This window comes from Aspergillus ruber (genome assembly GCF_000600275.1).
Source record: "Aspergillus ruber CBS 135680 unplaced genomic scaffold scaffold00003, whole genome shotgun sequence".
NCBI lineage: Eukaryota > Fungi > Ascomycota > Eurotiomycetes > Eurotiales > Aspergillaceae > Aspergillus > Aspergillus ruber.
In genome coordinates, this window is record NW_024467299.1 from 798725 (window position 1) to 818379 (window position 19655).

The following is a 19655-nucleotide window of genomic DNA, read 5'->3' on the forward strand; positions in this document are numbered from 1 at the left end:
CAAATACGCTGCTTATTTTGTCGCTCCGAACGGCGCGTCGAATTGGCACGTGCACGCTTCCTCATCGGGAAACTGCCTTTGACAGTCGGGCAGGAACAGGTACGGTAGTCGCAAAACTGATATAGTTATTTGAGTGCCGAATGCTAGGATTCATGTACTATAATGGGATGCATGTCAGGACTCAATTTATCTTTTAATCTTACGTTGAATGTAAGCATGAACGCCATTTATAGCTGAGGCGAGATACATTTATTTATCACGTGACTTTATCGCCAACACCGATCTCCGTCGCAAAGTCGCCATCAACAACTACAACACCAGCATCCAACCTCTATTTTCAGTCTCCATACTAAAACAACACACCCGCCATGTCTGAACGGAAAGTTCTCACCAAGTACTACCCCCCGGACTTCGACCCGTCCGCGATCACCCGCAAGCCGAAGCACTTGCGTTCAACGGGCCCGAAAGTCATCACCGTCCGATTGATGGCGCCCTTCTCAATGAAATGTACCTCATGTGGTGAGTCCCATTCCTCTCCCCCATCCACTCCCTCCTACTCTTTCCCCTCCCCCTTTTCATGCTCAAATTAAAATGTTAACATGGATTGCAGGCGAATATATCTACAAAGGCCGCAAATTCAACGCGCGCAAAGAAACCACCGAAGAAAAATACCTCGCCATCCCTGTCTTCCGCTTCTACATCCGCTGCACTCGCTGCTCCGGCGAAATCACATTCAAAACAGACCCCAAGAACATGGACTACACGTGCGAGCGCGGCGCAAAGCGGAACTTCGAGCCCTGGCGGGACGCCAAGGCGGAGAATTACCATGAGACGGAGGAGGAGACGCTGAATCGCTTGGAAAGGGAAGAGAATGAGGAGCATGAGCGTGAGGAGAGGGATAAGATGGCGGAGTTGGAGTCGAAGATGTTGGATTCGAAGAGGGAGATGGCAATTGCGGATGCGTTGGATGAGATTCGGACGAGGAATGCGAGAATTGAGAGGAATGAGGCGATTGGGGATGAGACAGCGATAGCGCAGGTTAGGGATGTTGTGGATGAGGCGAAGGCGAAGGAGGAGAGGGAGATTGAGGAGGCTGCGAGAAAGGCTTTTATGACGGAGTCGGGGGAGAAGGTCAAGCGGATTGTCGAGGAGGATGGGCCATCGACGAGTACCGCTGCTCCGGAGAAGAAGCCGGATATGCCTCCACCTTCGTTTGCAAGAGTCAAAAAGCCAAAGAAGCCTTTGGCAAACAGTCTCGGGATTAAGAAGAAGCAATCCCTTGTATAGACTCACACCCCCCTCACCATGTTTATGGTACTTAATGTTTGGCATTTGGCGTTTGGTACAGGGCATGCATTTACAGCACTGAGTTACAGAATCAAGCAACCATGAATAATAAGATTTATGGTATTATTTACTGTACATCAACCGGAGTCAAAAAACAAATGGCTAGATTGAATACAGGACGCGAATAAGACAATAAAGATATCCATAACCAATATCCTCATAAGCAAAATCACCCAGCGCCGTAAAAATAAGGACATTCATCAGATGGCTAAAAATTCGAAAATGCAAATAAAACGCCTCATAAGCAGTACAGAAAATTGGAATACGAGAAACATAAAAGAAGCGCAGATTACAGGTATGGCATCCACAAGGCATCACAAGTCGCCAGATGTTGCGGGTTCACAGCCTTCGAAATTAAATCAATCGTAGTCTGGTTCGCAGGCAAGTTGCCCTCAGGCGGACTGGCCAAGCTAACGGCGCGATTAACGATGATCTCACTGTTGTTGTAGACCAAGTCCCGAAGCTGCGGCACGGGAAGCACACCGCGATGCTGCGCTGTGGCCCAGTACATCATCTCGTCACGGACGAAGATGCTCAGTTGCTGCTCCAGTTCGTGGCGTGGCTCTGTCAGGCAGCGCGCAATTGCCATCATGGCACAGGCGAAGACACCTTCGGTGGCAATCGGGCCCAACAATGTCTGGATGTTGGGGGTGAAGCGGAAAGGAACTTGTTCGGGGTTGTAGAAGAAGGCCTTGGCCGGGTTAATAGTGGGAATCAACTCAGAACCCCAGATGTCACCGGTTGAGCGCGAGATCATGATCTTGTTAGGGTACCTGTTGCCCATGTGCATCACATATGTCATGAACGCAATAGCAGCATACTGGAAGGCAAATTGACGACGGAAGAGCCAGAAATCGGAAAAGTTGGGGTACATTTGCTGGAAGAAGTCCAGCACCACGTTACTGGGAACCCACTTCTCTTGAATGGCCGTGAGGATTTCGGTGCGCAAGATTTGTTGTTGATCGGCATTGCGCTGGAAAGTGTTAGTCACGTTATACCCTAGTATGAGAGGAACAATACTCACGTTTTGCTTTGTCTCTGCCAACGACCTCAACTTTTCCATAGTAAACAGCACTGGCTCATCCTTATTGATGCCAACACGACGACAGTAATCTTCGTAGATACCCTGCATTGAGATATACGACGGATCATCGCGAACCAGCCGGATATGAGGAGCCAAAGGAACCATAAGCGGAAGGTGGAAGTACAAGTTGCGTCGCCGACTTTCCGTACGTTTACCAAGCAGTCCGTTCAAGATACGGAAAAATTGCAAGATCCGCTCTTCGCGACGACAGTGACGAGCCGCAGGATGCTGCACAGCGAATGGATGAATACTACCATCATGGCCGCGAATCTTGAGACGACGATGACAGACACCAATGCCGCGCACCAGGTCGATGTCCGGTAAGAAACGATCAATGCGGACGAAATCCTGGTTCTTGTCCTTATGCAACAAGTACTGGCCCGGTATTTCAACCTCGTCAAATTTGAGGAATCGGAATTCGCTGAGATGCGGCGAGTAGCTCTCCAGGAACTGGAACTGAGGTCGCCGGTCGAGTTTCTCTTCGAACTTGTCACGCCAGCGACGCAATTTCTGGATGTACTCATACATGGTCGGCTTCTTGACCACAAAGTCAACCTCGAACGACTTGCGGATATGCGCGGGCAAGATGGTCTCGGCAAATCGCGTGATGTTGGCTTCGGTCGCGGGAGGCAGCTTGAAATCTTGAGCATATGATCCAGGCATGCGGCCAACATACGCCAGACCATCATTGAGAAGAGCGACGATAAGACGGTATGCATCCTCGTCGGGCGGGCACTTGAAGTTCTTGTGGATCTGATCGACCATAGTCTCCATCGATAGCGCAAGCAATGGGAAAGCAGTCTTGAGACCAGACATGATCTCATCGGAATACTCCCACGGCTTCTTGAGCGGCTCCTTCTCTGGCTCTACAACAGTACCTTGGTTCTGCGGCTGCGCGCCATTTTGTCCAGGAACCGACGGCTGCTGGAACTGCTGCTGCTGCTGCTGCTGTTGTTGTTGTTGTTGTCCCGGAACCGGAGGCTGACCCGGGATACCTTGAGGAGGCTGCATCTGGCCTGGGTTCGGAGTCGATTGTGGCTGGCTTTGTTGCGGCAATTGTTGTTGAGGTTGAGCCGGGCTCTGCGATGGCTGTTTGGCCATCGGTTGACCGTTCACAACCGGACTGGCGTTGGCACTCGGATTCGAAGTTTGCGCGGGAGATCCATTCACATTGCCATTGGGAGGTTTGGTTTGTGGCGAGCCTTGCGACTGTCCCTGCTGCTGCTGTTGTGCCTGTCTGACACGGTTCAACTTCTCCTGCTTTTGATCATGCTGCTTCTTGATACTGAGCATGTCCTCTCTGTTCGTCCGAAGCAAGAAGAAAAGCGCCTGCGGGTACAATTTGGCAATCTTGACGAGAACAGCCTTGCAAAGACGTGCCTCACGATGCGACAAGCTAGTAAGCAGTTGCGGGATAAACGTAATCCAGTACCAAACCGGCGTGTCTCCCTTGAAATTCTCAAACGCACTAGCAACACGTCCTTCCTCGTCATCCAAGCTCAGAATCCAAAGAATCCGACTGAGCAACTTCCTCGACTTGGCGTTCTTGTAGAGACCAGCAGCCTCCAAGTAACAGCTCACAGCGTTACTCGCCAGCTCGTAGTCCTTGGGATCGGCCTTGAACCGATGGTCACTGTACTGACCCCATTCAGACCACGCCTTCGCAAGTCGCAAATCGTAGTACAGAGCAACACCAAACGCCTCGTTCGCGTCCTTGACCGACTTCAACTTGGCTAAGAACATACCCTTGAGAGTGTAGAACTCCGCCTTCTGCTGAGCCCCGAAATAGTTCAGGTTGGTGTTGTTGATGACGTCCAGACCACTGGTAAGCTCCTTCTGGTTCTGATAGTGGCACTTCGCCTGCTCGCGCAACTTCAAGAATGCTTCTTGAATTTCAATGTTCGGCAACGTGTAGATGCGACTCAGCTGATTGATACACACCTCGGGCATCTGGTGCTTGCGAGCCACATGCGCGAAACGGTTGATGATCCATGCCGTCTCGTGGTAACCCCGGTAAGCGTACGAGTTGCTGGCGACATTGTTCGTCTGCGGTGGCAACAACCCAAGGTAAGTAGCGTTGATAAGTTGGAAGATATGCTGGCGCCACGTAACAAGGTCCTGCCAAGCATTGATGTCGTCCCAGAGGTTGGGAAGTCGGTCTCTCCACGTTCCCAGCAAGAGCTTCAATTCGGCAGACTTAGTATCCAAGTTCCGCTCATTCGTCTGCGACAAACTAGAACAGATATGACTTGCATCATGCAACTCAACGAGAAGCTGGAAGTGCTGCAAAATAGGAATGTGGGCGTTGGTAATCCGTTTAGGTAACTGAAGCCACTTCCGAATTGACAACTGAATCGACTCGTCACAAATACCGTTGAACTCCTGTATGTTCTCCTTCTTGAGATGGTACTGAAGTAACGCCATAAACGCATGGAAGAACGTGCGACGAGGCGTTGGCGCATCCGAAACTGATTTGATCAGAGACTCAAGCTGCTCCCGGTTATTTTCGCTCTGCCAGTTCTCGACATTCCTCCAAGCAGCCTCCAGAAGAAGATCGTTCAAGTTTTCGTGCTTGGCGAAATCACTCAGAATCTCCCATTGCTGAAGTTTCTGAGCGCAAATCAACCAGTGGTCTTCCCACAGGAAGTACTCGCCCTGCGAAAAGGGCATGGCTCCAGAGCGGGCCTTAATCTGCGCATTTTCGTATAATTGCTGCGCTTTGTCCCACATGCCTTGCTGCTCGTATGAAATGGCGGCATTGGTTTCAACGAACTTGCAACGACGCCGCCACGTACCGTAGAAGAAGTCGTCCTCTTGCAACCCTGCGTAGACTTCCACAAGAGCATCCAAGTTGCTTTCGCGGACGGTTGGTGTGTCGATTATCGGACTAATGGCAGTCTCCTCCAGGTACGTCGCAGCAGTGTACCAAGCATCATACGTGCGACTGAGATACTTCATGACATGAGGGGGAATTTTGAACCGTGGCCGGGCCCGAACCGCCCCTTCGAGCAGGGCTTGCACGACGTTTGGTCGCTTGTCGAGCTGTCGCTGGTGATATTCACGCGTAATCAAAGGAACCATCCCCTTCTCAAGATCGATCCGGTCATCCTTGGACAATGTCGACCAGACAACCGTAAACAACGTCGTCCACAGCTTCTGGGATACCGCGGGGTCGGTATGTTGAAGTTGACACAAAGGCTCGAGCAGATCTCGGACCTTCACATCACCAATCTCCGCCAAGAATCGTCTGCGGTCAGAAACAAAGGCCTCCAACGAACTATCAACCATAACATCCGATTTTCTGGTATCCTTCTCCGAGCTGCTAAAAAGGAAAGTCACAGGCGAAACAGTAAAATCATCCGGATGCAGCCTCGCAGAAGTCGTCATATCGATACATCCCAAAACGAGATGCGACGCCTGTGCCAGCCAAAACGAATCCGCAAGCGTATCCCAATTCTGGCAAGTCATCACATAACTCAGTCGCGAACTGGCAAGACGCGTCAAACTGCGATCGAAGATATTCATGAACCGATTCCGCATCTCAACGTCCTGCGCCCTGGTACCGATCAAGAACGCATGCTCCAGCCTGACCGTCAATTCAGTCCTCGTGATCTTAGAATCTTCATAAATCCGAATAACAAGGTCCAAGAACTTCTTCAACATAGTCTGATCAGACCTCGTCTCAAAAAGCAACATTTTGTGCAAAACAGCCGTCTTCTCCTTCAACGTTGGCCACGACTCAGTAGAATGGAAGATCCAAGTTTCCACCATTCCAAGCACCTTGCTGCAAAGCTTGACATTTTGCGATCGCTCCACCAGTTGTGCCAACACACTAAGGAACGGACGCCGCTGCTCACCAAGATGCGACATGCGCACTGAGATCAGTTCAATTGTCTTGAAAATGAGGTCGACACCAATCTCAAACTCCTGTTGATCAGGCACCCCCTCACCAGGCTTGACACCCAGTGGATATTGACCCTGACTGTTAGCAGTGGCCGCAACATGCTCCTTAGCGAGTTTCTGGGAGAACGCCTTCATAACCTGCGGAATATGCACATCCATCTCAGCAGGCTTCTTCTTTGAAAGCGACCATAACGCATTCAAACTCGAGATATAATTGCTTGCCGAAAGAGTCTCCGTTGCAATAGCCGAAAGATAGGTAACAAACTCGGACGGCGAGCTGTCCACATCCATGGCATCCTCTTCCTCGGGCTGATCATCCGGCAGGGAATCCAGAACACGTTTAACGGGCGACGGCAACTTGGGAAAGATATCCATTTCTTCTTCTGTACCGTGCAAACAATCCTGGATCTCCGGGTTGTCGCATCGCAAAGACTTCTCAAACAATTTCTGAATTGCCGGCAATCGAGGTGCAATCCAGTCATCGGACTTTGAAGCAAGCAAAACCCGAACAACTTGCAGGGCATTGACCATGTGCGTAAGATGCTTATCGTCGGGTTTATCTGCCCTCTCACTAGCCAGAATCGGGTCTGTAGCCTTCGGATAAAGCTCGACATCAATTTCACCCCAATGCTCAGGAGACAAAAGGTTTCTCAGGAGATGAACAGCCTTCTTTATCATATCACCCGTCATCACAGGCTGCTGTGTCCTTGTCGTCGAGAGATCCCGAATCCGAGCCGCAGGGACCGGGAACCGTTCAGAGATGGTCGTGATAAATGTAATGAGGTACTTTATCATCGCAGCCCGCAAATCAGGAGGAACAGTGTATTCCCCGCGCTCGCGAGTAGTAGAACTGGGTGGACCAAGCGCAGGTGAGGAAGCCGGCGCACTTTGGTTCTCTTCGATCTTTCGCTTCTTCGATGGCGAATCAAGTGCCCCATTACCATTGACGCTGGGCGTGGTATTCTTCATTCTCTTTTCCTCCCAGTACCAAATAAGGTTCATCAGATTCAACGCAAGCTTCTTAGCCTCGTTTGAATTGCTAAGTGGCGGAGCGATCTTAATCAGAGAAGGAACAATAAGTGGAACAAAATGCTCTCGCGACTCGTAGAATAGATCTGGCTGCCGAACCAGGAACTGGAAGATGGACATGACCTGCTGCAGGTTGGCGGTTTCTTCAGCCAGAATGCGACGCGGCCACTTCGCCCACAGAGGATACCGCGCATCCGTCGCTTGGCTGTTGGTGGTGCTCGCACTGTTCGCCGCCAGGACTCTCGTGGGCAAAACAGGTGCCAGGACGTCCAATGCCTGGGTAACCAAAGCCTTGCCCTCATTCTGATGCGCCCTAAGCAGAGCAACGTAGACCTGGATCACGATCTTGAAAGGTGTCTCGTAATGGGCGATGAAGTAGCTGATGAGAACGTAGGCACCATATTTGTTGATTATATCCTCAAGTCGAATATAGTTCCAAGCGAACTTGATGATATCCTTTCGAGAGTCTTGCACGGTAGTAGAATGATATTTGATCAGCAAAGCGGACAGTTGGAGCAGCTCCATACGCGAATGGTCAACTCCAATCTGGATCGATTCCTCAGCCAAGTCGGATAACTGAGGCCGCCACAAACGGCTTTGAATCGACTCAGTCATACTTTTGTCCATGAGCCTGGGTGTGTTTGGAGGGTGATTCCACGAGAGCTGAACGTCCATGGCAAAAATCGGATTCACCAAGTTGCGGAAGGCGTACGTCTTCATCTTCTGCGTGCACGACCGCTGGCCGTATAGATCCAAGCAGCGCATCACGACTGATCGCCTGTAGTCGATGGACTCGTTTGTGATAATATGATGGTAGATAAATTTGGGGAACGCCAATGTACGTTTCAACTCCTCCGCAGAGAGGCCATCAATAACCTCAAACAAAAAGTCCAAATCTTGAATCGACTCCGACAGATAAGTGGTGAAGATATCCATTAGTTGTTCCTCTGCTTGCTCAACGCGTAACCGCTCACTCGCCATGATCTGATCAGCACGGAGTTTCTTCTCAAGATCCCGGCCAGAATGCAAAATCTTGACCCTCGTATCCGGATGAGAAACGAGCCACTTCTTGGTCGACTGGTAGCAAGAAAGGGCATGAGCGACATAGATACCGTTGATTGCAGCAGTCGTCTCGGATTCTTGCCCGAACGCAACCGAAGTGAAGTTCTCAGTATCAGCAACAACTGCATTCCTCAACCCCTCACTTTCCGGGTCCGAAATGATTTGTCCAAAGAACCGTCCGAACCGCTCGTCCTTGAAACGAGCCAGGAAGAAAGCCAAGCTTTCTTTCGGATAGCGGTTGAGATACTTGACGAGTGGTTTTCGGAAGGGGCTGTTCGATGTTCTCCGGAGTTTGTCTTCGAGTTCCAGGACTTTGTTGACAAGATGCTCCATGAAAGACGTAGCTGCAGGCGGAAGGAGGTGGAAGATGTTGAAGATAGCAGCCACAATCTTCATAGGAGGACTCTGCTCAACAAGACTAAAAGACACCTTCTGCAATGTCGCCTCATCTGCAATGACCTTCATGTGTTCCAGAAGACGAGCCCCGATTTCAACCTTGAAGTAATTGGTGAGCAAAGTCAGAAGCCGGGCAAGTCCGTCAAGACCAGCAACGCTCAACCGCTTAGGGTCTTGCAAGTTCATGAGTATAGGGCGGAGACCGTTTTGGAGAAGATCCTTGGGCAGCTTGTTCGTCTGCGTCAACACATCTCTCAGCCCGGCATTCGCGGCCTCGATCACATCAGAAGACTTTGAGTAGAGCGACTTGAAGAACACCGAAATTATACGTGCACGACTAGTGTTCTGCGGTGTGTTGGCAAACTCAGGGAAGCTCATTGCCATTGACAGAAGTCGGAGACAAGCCACTCGCAGACAAATAATCATGTCGGCATTCTTGAATTCATTCGGCTTAGTGGCGAGAGACTCATCATCGGCGTCTGCAAGAGCAAGAGATTCAAGCATCAGGCGGTTCAGAGGATCGTTGAAAATGACAATGTTATTATGGAGACCCAGGCAGAAGGTGATCGCATCGATGAAACCGATCTGAGTCGCAAATGGCAAGGCCCGCAGAGGTTTGTTGAAAATTGACTGCAAGAGACGGTCTTTAACAGGGAAAATGAGCTCATGCATCTCGCAACCCAGGACATCAGCAATGGTGGAGAAGCTGCGTCGAGAAGCATCGCGAACGTGTCTGTTCATATGCGATAACTCATAGACGAAGAAGCCGCACAGGGAGAACAGCCGGCTCTTCTCGTTCTTCAAGTCGTCCTTGGACACCTGCTTGATGCATCTTCGTAGAATTACATCAAGGGTATCCCGTGCCCGTAAACGCGTGTTGGCAGGTAAGTCAGATGGCGTATCCTTTATAACGTACATCAACGCACGAACAAATTCAGCTTGCTTATCGAACAACCATGAGTCTCCCAAGTCCAGCTTGGTCGCGAACAAATGGATGCCGAGACTACCTCCGGCCTTCGTGAACCATTCCTCACTGTGACAGCTATGGCAGAAAACCCGGCCAAGATGTTGGAAGAAGGGCAGTTTGGAGGCCTTCTCAGGTGATCCAAAGATCACAATGGCCGCCTCCTTCATAACGTTCAACACAGTATGGGCTCCGTCCTGGACACTAGCGTCATCTGATGAAAGACTTTCAACCACAGCTTCTGCGAGAATTCTCGAGTCGAGATAGATAGGACCTTCTCCACTGGCGACGTCAAAATGCTTACGAGTGTGCCTAGCCTGAGCAAGCGCTCGTCCCACCTCGACGATGGCGAAATGTTTGCAGACATCGGTCAAAAATGCTGTCGCAGACTGCTGAAGCTCGGGCACTGTTGTAGCAAAGATTGTCGCTTTAAGCAGTTTCTTCAAGAGCCCCTCCTGGTTCAACTTTTTCTGGATTGAGCTAGATCGCTCAGATTTCTCTAGGATGTCAGCCACAGCCGTTGTCTTTCCTTCGATGAGGTCATTGGCGTGGAGACGAAGAATCGACGCGAAATCGTCCGGTAGGTTTTCGTAGCCAATGTAGAGCTTCAACTGAGACGTTATCATGCGGTAGGCTTGCTGCTTGTAGTACACATCGGTGTCCTTCCCAGAAGTGGTCTTCGGTGCCTCCATGAGCTTCCCGATAGCCAGGTCAATGCCGATCTCAATGGGGAAAGGCCGCCTCTCATTCGGGCCGATAAGTTTGACATCGAAGCTCGGAGCATCATCGGCGAATTGCTCAAACGAAAGTTCAGGTGGGTGGTTAAGGAATTTCCTATTCCGACCACCGAGCTTACCAAGAATCCTCATGGTCGTATGGGCATGGAAATGGTTGTAAGGATGAGGACGCAGGTGGTCCCAGAGAGCTGTCATTAATTCGTCCATAATGGGTGACATAATCGGATCAAGATAGTCGGCCGTGAGGTTGTCGACACAAAGTTCAAGAGTTCTGAGACCCTGCCCAACAAGCTCCGAGTCCGCACGCAGAGCAACCACAATGGGACGCATGAGGTAACTGAGGTGAGGCAAGAGATGACTGAGACGAGCAGGAACGGTAAGGGTGAGTTCGACGTAGAGATCACGTTCCTGTGGCTTGCGCGCCGCGATTAACAGGTTGTTGAACGTCTCCAGAAGCATCTCCAACAGTGGAAGAATTTCCTTGTACAGGAGCTCGAAACGGCCACCACCTATACTGCGGAAGAGGGAACGCAAAAGGAGGAAGTAGTTCATGGGTTGCTCAGCAGTAACCGAAAGCTCAATGCACTTGGTGACGATCTTGGTGACATGAGGATGCAGCACCTGCTCATTCTGCAGGGAGAAGAGAGTCACGGCCATAAATGACAGCTTAAACATCCGAAGCAAAATTTTCGCTTTGGTCATATCAGACGTTCCAACCTCATCAATCCGCTCCATGAGATATTGAAGCACCATCCCAGAGAAAGCAGGCGAAGTCGCCTCACTTGCCAAGAAGAACTGGGGCAAATGAAGCAATGCACCGTGCTCAAACATGAGGTCATGCAGGTACGGGATCTCAGAATGGAAGACTTCGTGGAACGTAGCCGTGTCGATGCAGTGGAAGACGGTACCGAAACTCTCCAGGAGCTCCTTCTCCTCCCGCGACATAGGCGCTGTGTATTGGCTTGCAAGGAAGTCGAATGGCGAGGAATAATTAATTTCCGGGGGGCTTTGGTCAACGCCATAATACTTGAAAACGCGAGCACCCTCGTGGAACAGCTTCTTGATGACCCGTACTTCCTCAGAATTGTACCCGTACGAGACCTCGGACCAGTTAATGGGAAGACTACCAGGGTCGATCTGGACATTTTCAGGGTTGCAGTTCTTCAACTGATGGAAAATGTTCTTCAATCCATTGATTAAATTCTTGAAGAGGAAGATATTATCCGCCACGGGGTCGCCAGTGCGATCGCGAGGGTTCGAAGTCTTGATGGGGTGTGCGGAAAAGATGTCAATCTCATCCCATTCTGGGGGTTCTTCCTTCTCAGCGTGGTATATCTCCAAAGTAGATTCTGCCTCCTTCGCGGCCTTCTCCTTGGACGCAGTGGACACTTTGACGGCGTTGTCAAATTGGTGGTTCATTGTCGCAAACTTGTTACCAATCGCATCCAGTATCATGATCAAGAAGTATCGTGCCTCACCCTTATCCTCGAGTTTTGATATCCTCTCTGCCATGTTCAGAAGCAATTTCGCGCTCATCGTCTGGAAGCTTGTGCCAGGATAGTCGTCGTGGAGGTTCTTCGTGTATACCTCGACCGTTCGCCGAATTTGATCTCGTGTGAGGTGATCTCTTACATGGTGAATTAGGTCGGCTAGCATGCTGTATGCAAGCGGTCTCATTGTCTCGTATACGGTAAGGCCATCGCCAATCAGCGTCCGCTCGTCGAGGAGTTCGTCAATCTTCTCCAGGAAGATCTTCCGATAGTTGAAGTTGATTATGTGACGAATGGCCACCAGAAGCTCCTTTCTGGCACTGGACTTCTCTCTAGGGCAGTCTTGCAGAAGACGGACAACCACAGTCGGGAGAGTAGGAAGAAAGTCCTGAAGTTGATGCGCGTACATCCGGAGCAGATATGCCAAAAAGCTCATCGTCTTGACCTGTGCCGTAATAAACTCGCCAAATGCAGCTCGATTCTTGATTTCCTTGCATACTCCCGTGAAAATCTTTCCCTGCTGTGCGGCCTCCGTGTGAGCTTTCTCCTGCGGCTTAGCTTGTAGAAGAAGAATGCTCTTGATGAGCGGCACAAACAGCTTGACATTCGCGGAAACGGAACCTCGATGCGACTGGAAAATCGAAACGACAATAATCGGACATTCGGCAAGAACCTTGAACGACTGCATTCCCTTCAGCAAAACATTTCCTGGCTGGTGATCTGGTGCAAGATCGGCGACGGATGTAGCTGGCGAGCTCGGACGAGGGGACTGGAAGACCTGCGCAGTGGCACCGGGTGTCGAGGGCATCCCAGAAGGTGTGTTCTGGCTGGGAGTGTCGAAGGTGTCGCGGACCACTTGCTCCATGGTCTGGAACATTTCCTGGATTAGCTCGAGGAACGGCTGCACTCGACCGGCGGTGGCCTTTGGCTGGTTGCGTTCGAGGTCCATGATCGTCTTCATACACAGTACCGCATTCTCTTCGTTTTCGACTCGCACGAGATCCATCAGCAAATCGACCATATCCTCCGCATAGGGTTCGACATCAAGAGAAGCGGTTGGCAGCCGGTGAAGAGTCTCGAGAACGCAGTTGCGCAGTTTCTAGATCAGTCCAAACGTATTAATCCCATGATGCTCCCAGCACCCAAGACCGTACATGCGACGAATAACGCACCTGGTCGAACGACAAGTTCGTAAACACCGGATCACCTTTCAAGATCGTCTTGAAGACCGGCCACAGCTTCGCGAGGAAAAGCGGGTAGCTTGCGCCAGAGCATAGCGGCTCGATATTATCTCGTAATTCGACTGCGACATTGGCTCTGACCTTGATATCTAACGGACAAAAAGCACCGTTAGCAATCTCCAACCCTAACAACACTCCCATCCATTATCCATATAGACCAGGCCCGGTATCGCAAGCAAGAAAAACCAACCAATCTTCTCATCCCCCAGCTTGCTGGCGTATATATCGATATTGCGCTCCATGGCTGCGACTGAGCTTAGCGTCCCCGATTCGGTTCGGAGGTCTCAAACGTTGAGCAGGAATTCGAATCGCTGCCAGGCCACGAGGCCGGCTGAAGGTCGAGGGAAATAAAAGCCACCACTGTCGGGGAGGTAGATAGTTAAGTGTGCTCTATCAAGAACATTCGCAAAGGCTATCTTCTATTCGCCTGGTATTGCAAAAAGCCTAAGCAAAAGAAACGGGGTCATCAAGTCATCAATCGCTCCCTTTCGCTAACTGGAAAATGCAGAAAAATTCAATATAATTAAAATTAAAACGAGGAATTAGAAAAAAGGTCGGGTATTATGAAGGAAAAGGGAGAGAAGGAAGGTGGAAGGAGCGAAGGACTTGGATATAGAGAGGGAGCTTCGCGCGGACACACGCCTGGAAAACCGACAGAACAGAAAGCAGCGAGAGAAACGCGGACATCGCAGAGACCCCGAGCGGATACGCTAGGACTATTTGGGAAAATGCGGGTTTTTGTTTCTCCGGCCTGCTACACGCGCGCTTGTGGAAATACAGCCAATAATGGACGACTTTTAGCAAGGAACAACGTGACTTTCGCTTACGGCACGTGGGTTAGCGCGGTGGCTAGTACTACCAAGCCCTAGGTGCCTCAGGAATCACTACAAGGGAATACGGAGGGAAGCGCGTAGGGAGATAGCAAACGGCTGTTTGCTGTTGCCAAAAATACTTATTTCGTTATAACTGGGTCGATCAAGGGAAACGCCATTTGCACCCATTTTCCATATCCGAAACACAGTTCTAAAATAGCCCAAGTCAAAAATGAAAAGAAAAAGTGTCCACTCCGAATTCACGGGCCTGGGCAGGCCACTCACGGAGAAAGAGAAGAATATTGAATGCCATGTACACAAAAAAGAATCGGGGGAAATAGTATGGAGAAGAGAAGATGAAGAAATGAGGAGCACAAAAGGGGCTTTGACGAGGCAAGAAGGGAAAATGAAGAATAATCAAATCGAAGGAAAAGGAATACACATCATCGCAGCTCGTAGTCGCTATGCCATCATTGCAGGGAATCAATGGATGGGAGGGAGGAATAAGCCATTACTACCCCACACCTTAACTCTTGGTAGAATTGCTTCGCGTCAGAAACTGTACGGCGATACCGGAGCCAGTCGACCGTCGTCGATCAAAGATGCGTGGTCGAATCTCACTGCCGCTACCACTTCGCCGCCTCCGAGAAGAACCATCGAGGGAGCCGCGGCGACGTCTCTGGAGCAAAATGGACGTTTTCACGTTAGAATCACGCTGGCTGTACACGGCAGATCGGCAATCTTAGCAAACGACAAACACACAAAAGGAAGGATAAGGAAAGTTAAGTCGCCTGCCGGAACACAAAGATGTATGCCGCCGTGTTTACGAGTGTGTGGGACTAACCGAGGTTGGCTTGCGCTCAGGAGTCGAGCCCGATTCATCCTGCAATTTCAGACGGTTCTGAGTATCTTGAGCGATCGCGTCGACCTCGTCGATTTGGAGTGGAATCTCTCCAGTGTTGGACGGTGGTGGTGGGACGCCATTCTTTCGATCTTTGGCTTGCTCAGCAAGTTTTGCCCAACGGTCCTGTCGAGCCTGCTCGCGCTGTTCAGCGGTATTCATCCGCTCATTATACTCATGGGAACATTCATCGAAGAGTTGCGGGTTGATTTCCATGAACATCTTCATGGCGTTGTACACCATACTGTGGATCGTCCTGGAACAGTATCAGCAACGGTACATAATCAAGACAAGCTACAAACCAAGCTTACCTGTTCCAGTGACCCTTGGAGTTTTCGTATAGTGGCGCAAACATAATAGGCAAGATGACTTCCACATTGTCACTGACCAAGTTACAGAAATACTCGTTGTTCCAGAAGTAAAGAGCACGTTCTGCGACCTGGAAGTGGGGACTAGCAACCGATTTGGCCAATTGTTGGAACAATGGCTCCTGGACCTTGACAAACTCTGCTGGGTCCATCACCTCGAAGATGTCCTCCACTTCGTTCAGGAACATGACTTCCTTGGTGCTGTTGACCTTGGGCCAGTAGCGCAGCAAGCCACAGACAACCTTTATTTGTTAGTTTTATTGCTGGCGACGGGGAAATGAATGTTCATAGCTTACCTCGTCTGTCAATGACGAATCCTTTTCAAGGAACTGCACGATACAGTATGCCAGCTGTGGATGATACATGCTGAGACTCTTGACCTTGTGGAGAGGAATCAACACTCTTGTCAAGAAAAGCTTGTGCTCCTCCTTAAGAGGCAGGGCGAAACCGTTGATGATAGAGCCCAAGATTTCCAACAACTCTGCAATACCATTAAACCGCTCGGTTTCGTAGGTGAACTGGAAGAAGACGTTGTTGATTGACCGTCGGATGTATGACCGCAAGTTCAAAAATTTACCGTAAATCCGATGCAAGGTAGTTTTGAGAAAATCGCGTTCCCGAGGGTCTTCGGAATCGAACAGTTCAAGCAACTATAACATGTGAGTATGAGAGTTTTCGACAGATTGAAGGACGAGAATACCTGAAGCACAAAATGGTGGTCGATGTACGCCTTGGCAACGTTGGTGTTGAAATCTTGACTCTCTATGAATCGCAAAAAGAACTCATAGACAACTTGAATGTGGGGCCATGCGACTTCCAACACCGGTTCGTCCTCCTCGGGATCAAAAGCCTCCCCTTGAGGCGTCAAGGGCGGTGGAATAGGACGGAACAAGTTCTTAGAGAACATTTCGACGACCCGGGGGTACATTGGTTCCGTGATCACCGAACGGTTGTTGGCGACGTAGTCTAAGAGCTCGTGGAGCGCCAATCTCTTGATCTCCTTGGATTTCATGTCTGCGGTCGGGTCATTGAAGTCGAAAATGATATTGCATTGATCAATCTTCTGCATAAAGAGATCCTGGCGACGATTGGGAGGCACTTCGTGGAATCCCGGCAGTTTCTCCAACTCCCTCTGGCGCTGATCAGAGATGTCGAATCGCGACGAGTGCTGGCGTTTGGGGGTGCGGATCCCTTCCGACATATCCTTGGGTGTTGTCTGGAGGCGATCAAAAACGTTGGATTTCCGGGGAGGCGCCAAATCTCCCGGCATTGTCTCGGCGGCACCTGGCGGAGGTGCGTGCTGTAATCATTGTTTCACGATCAGTAAATTGTAGAAAGTAAACATAGAAACGGCGGCCAAAGGTACGCTTACCGGTGCACTGGGGCTGATGATCACACTGGGAGCACCACCCTGTTTGGTTGGGGTTGCGGGGCCATTATTCCCCGGCTGGCCTCCCTGGGGGAGATAATGCGACCCAGGGGCTCCCGGGGGGTATAGTCCCTGCGCAGCATTATCTGGCGATCTTCCCTTTGTATCATTCACCGAAGTCGTTGACGATGTTGGAGTGCCATGGTTAGGAGATGCAGATTGGGAGATTCCGAGCGCGCCTTGGTCTCGAGACTGGCTGGAATCCTTTTTCTTCGACGATTTGTTGTCTTTCGCCCGCGACAACTGCTCATGCTGGGAAATGTTAACTCGAAATTCCGGGATTCGGTACAATTCCTCCACCGCTCGTCGCCTTGGGTCACCATTCCCACCGTTAACAGAAAAGGGGGAAGGGGAACGCAAATTGTCACGTAAAAAGGGCGACCAGACGACAGAGCTGAGCGGACGGGGTGGGAACAAAAGAACTCCAGGACTTACCACTCTTTGTCTGAAGCCCTTCATTATGCCGGGTATGTAAACAACCACATGTACTCGGCCGGAATTCTCGATGCCAGTGCAGCCGGACGCCGCACACTAGCAGGAGCGAATGTAGAGGTGAGCAACGGAAAAGGCGATTCAAGGAATGGTCACGACGGAGAAAAAGAGAAATGTGTTTATAAGGACCTGAAACAATAAGACCACATGAGCGACTTGCCGACCAACACCGGATAAACACGACAGCGGGACCGTTGAATCGAGGCCAACTCCGTTTGAACAGAGAACTGGCGGGGGATTGACTGGCTTGGGTATTTTTGATCGACGGAACGAGAGGCGATGGGAGTTGGGACGAAGTGGAGGGGGGGAATAGAAAGGGAGGGGGGTTGAAGGAAAAGGTGGTTGGAATGAGAGGCAGAGAGCGAGATCTCAGGGAGAAAGCGACCGGCAGGCTGGTTCCCCAGGAATGATGTCGGGGGGAGGGAGAGAGGCTTACCTCGGGGTGGGAACAATTGAAGAGGAAAGAAAGACGCGAAATGGCGATAATGATTATAATGATGCTATACCAATGCAAGTAGCTATCGGTGTGGGTTGTTGGTAGTCGCCGTAGTTGTCGTCGAAGTAAAGTGATGGTGGTGGTGGTCCTGGCTCTGGTCTGCTGCTTGGGCGATCGACTCCGTGTCGCTTAGCCGCTGGCGGAAGGGGAGCTGGCGGGGAGAAAGCAATAATATGGGCAGCGATTTAAGAGAGAAAGAATGCACGAATTAGATGAACTAACTATAGAGTCAAAGATATGCTTAATTCCAGGCAATTCTGGTATCCTGTTTGATTTGAAGGGGAGTGAGGCGACCGAGGTGGTTCTGGTGCGCATGTACATACTGACCACGGAGTACAGATTACAGTTCTACTCCCTCCATTACACAGAAGGATTCCTATTCCTGTTGGTACTCATTTTCCTACTGGTTACAGAGACAACTGTCTTGAGCTTTTTGCTGATTGTGTGTTATTCGAGTCCTGTGCAGTCGCGGACATCCCTGGGGTGCAGACATAAGAGTCACAGTAGTTTTACCTTATTGAAATATATAAAAATAAGACGAAAAGAAGAAATGAATGAATGAATGAATAAATGGAAAACTAGACCTTTACATATACGCTACAGAGTAGGGAGTAACTCGGGGTGATGCAGGAAAGGCCACAGAACGTCGTGGTGTTTAAGGTATATTTTTGTGGCATTTCCGTCCTGGCGTTGCCGCTCCAGTGCAGCCACTGATAAATTGTACTAAACAGGTAGAAGCAAATACACTCTCCCGCAACATTTACACCTTAGTCATCCATAATCTCATATTGGAAAGTGCTCCCATCATGGCTTGAATACCGAAACCTCCAGAAATTGATTTCATGTACATTTTGTTTATCCTTTCAAAACACAGCTTCCAGAGTTCTTTGTCTTCTCTTCTTTGGCTCAATTAGAATGACCTTATAAAACCTAGAAACTGTAACTACCAGATGCGGTACCAAGTCCAAGCATCGGACCAATAGGTCGCCTGGATTCTGGACCAGCTTGTTCGAGGACTCCTCAAGAAAATAGAAAATAGACTTTGCAGAATCCACAATAATCAGCTTAAACCTCATGCAAGTAATTTTCGAAATGTGCATTTCGCATTATGGTGATATTACCAAATTTTGTGCACCTCTCAAGCCCAAAGATACAAGTTACTGGCTTGAAAACCTCAATATTGATGTTATTGAGGTTTTTTTTTTTAAACATTGGTATAGTTCATAACTAATGTACATACATAACGAGGTATAAGAGGATAAGTTGCTACTGTCCTTACCACACGTGTAGCCTTTGGCTGAATATGCCTTATCGCAAGGTATATTTGAGGTGGGCAAGGCCGACAGAAGTTTCCAAAGGCAGGAAAGGGATAACGTACTTCCAAGCCTAGGAATAATACTGGGAAATCTTAGCATATATTTAGACAAGCAATCAACCTATGAGAGTACAATGTTGTTTACTTTATACATATTCCATTTTCATATAGTGTTTTGGCAGGCTTCCTGTCACGGTGCCAGCCGTGATGTATACACGTGACTATGCACGTGACCCACACAAGATATCTATCTGTGCTCGACGCCGATCCTGTTGCAGCTCTTCGAGCTGCGTCTTGTCTATGTATCTGTAGATAGCCTGACCTGTAGCTTAACCTGTTCGTCAATTCCTAATATATCCGTACCTGACCCCGCACCCTGACATTACGCAGCTCCTACCACTAGGAGTTGACGCCTGTCGAGATGTCTACTACCCAGTCTACCCCCCGCCCCCCGTTCCTACCAACGGACCCTGAAGAGTTCACTTCCCATGTCACTACCCATGGTGCTGAATGGTTTGATTATTGCCGGCGCGTAGACGAATACGTCGTGAACACTGAACCTATCCTGGCCGAGTCTCAGCAGCAAGCT

General features: G+C 49.9%; 3 protein-coding genes across 3 annotated transcripts; 1 reads left to right on the forward strand and 2 right to left on the reverse strand.

The window, feature by feature from the left end:
- Positions 1–317: 317 nt before the first annotated feature.
- Positions 318–1497, forward strand: EURHEDRAFT_471751 (Saf4/Yju2 family protein). Its single transcript, XM_040785337.1, has 2 exons — positions 318–519; positions 611–1497. The coding sequence occupies exons 1-2, from the start codon at positions 369–371 to the stop codon at positions 1285–1287; spliced, it is 828 nt and encodes a 275-aa protein (XP_040642283.1). The 5' UTR covers positions 318–368; the 3' UTR covers positions 1288–1497.
- EURHEDRAFT_218074 (histone acetyltransferase TRA1) lies at positions 1495–13638 on the reverse strand. Its single transcript, XM_040777995.1, has 4 exons — positions 13444–13638; positions 13185–13342; positions 2372–13111; positions 1495–2320 (listed from the first exon to the last, which is right to left on the reverse strand). The coding sequence occupies exons 1-4, from the start codon at positions 13493–13495 to the stop codon at positions 1637–1639; spliced, it is 11634 nt and encodes a 3877-aa protein (XP_040642284.1). The 5' UTR covers positions 13496–13638; the 3' UTR covers positions 1495–1636.
- Positions 13639–14888: 1250 nt separating this feature from the next.
- On the reverse strand, positions 14889–17222 carry EURHEDRAFT_447734 (protein phosphatase 2A regulatory subunit RTS1; the record flags this gene model as incomplete). Its single annotated transcript, XM_040783691.1, has 6 exons — positions 14889–15222; positions 15278–15576; positions 15631–15984; positions 16035–16634; positions 16707–17015; positions 17199–17222. 6 exons carry the CDS (start codon positions 17220–17222, stop codon positions 14889–14891), a joined length of 1920 nt encoding a protein of 639 aa, XP_040642285.1.
- Positions 17223–19655: the final 2433 nt, after the last annotated feature.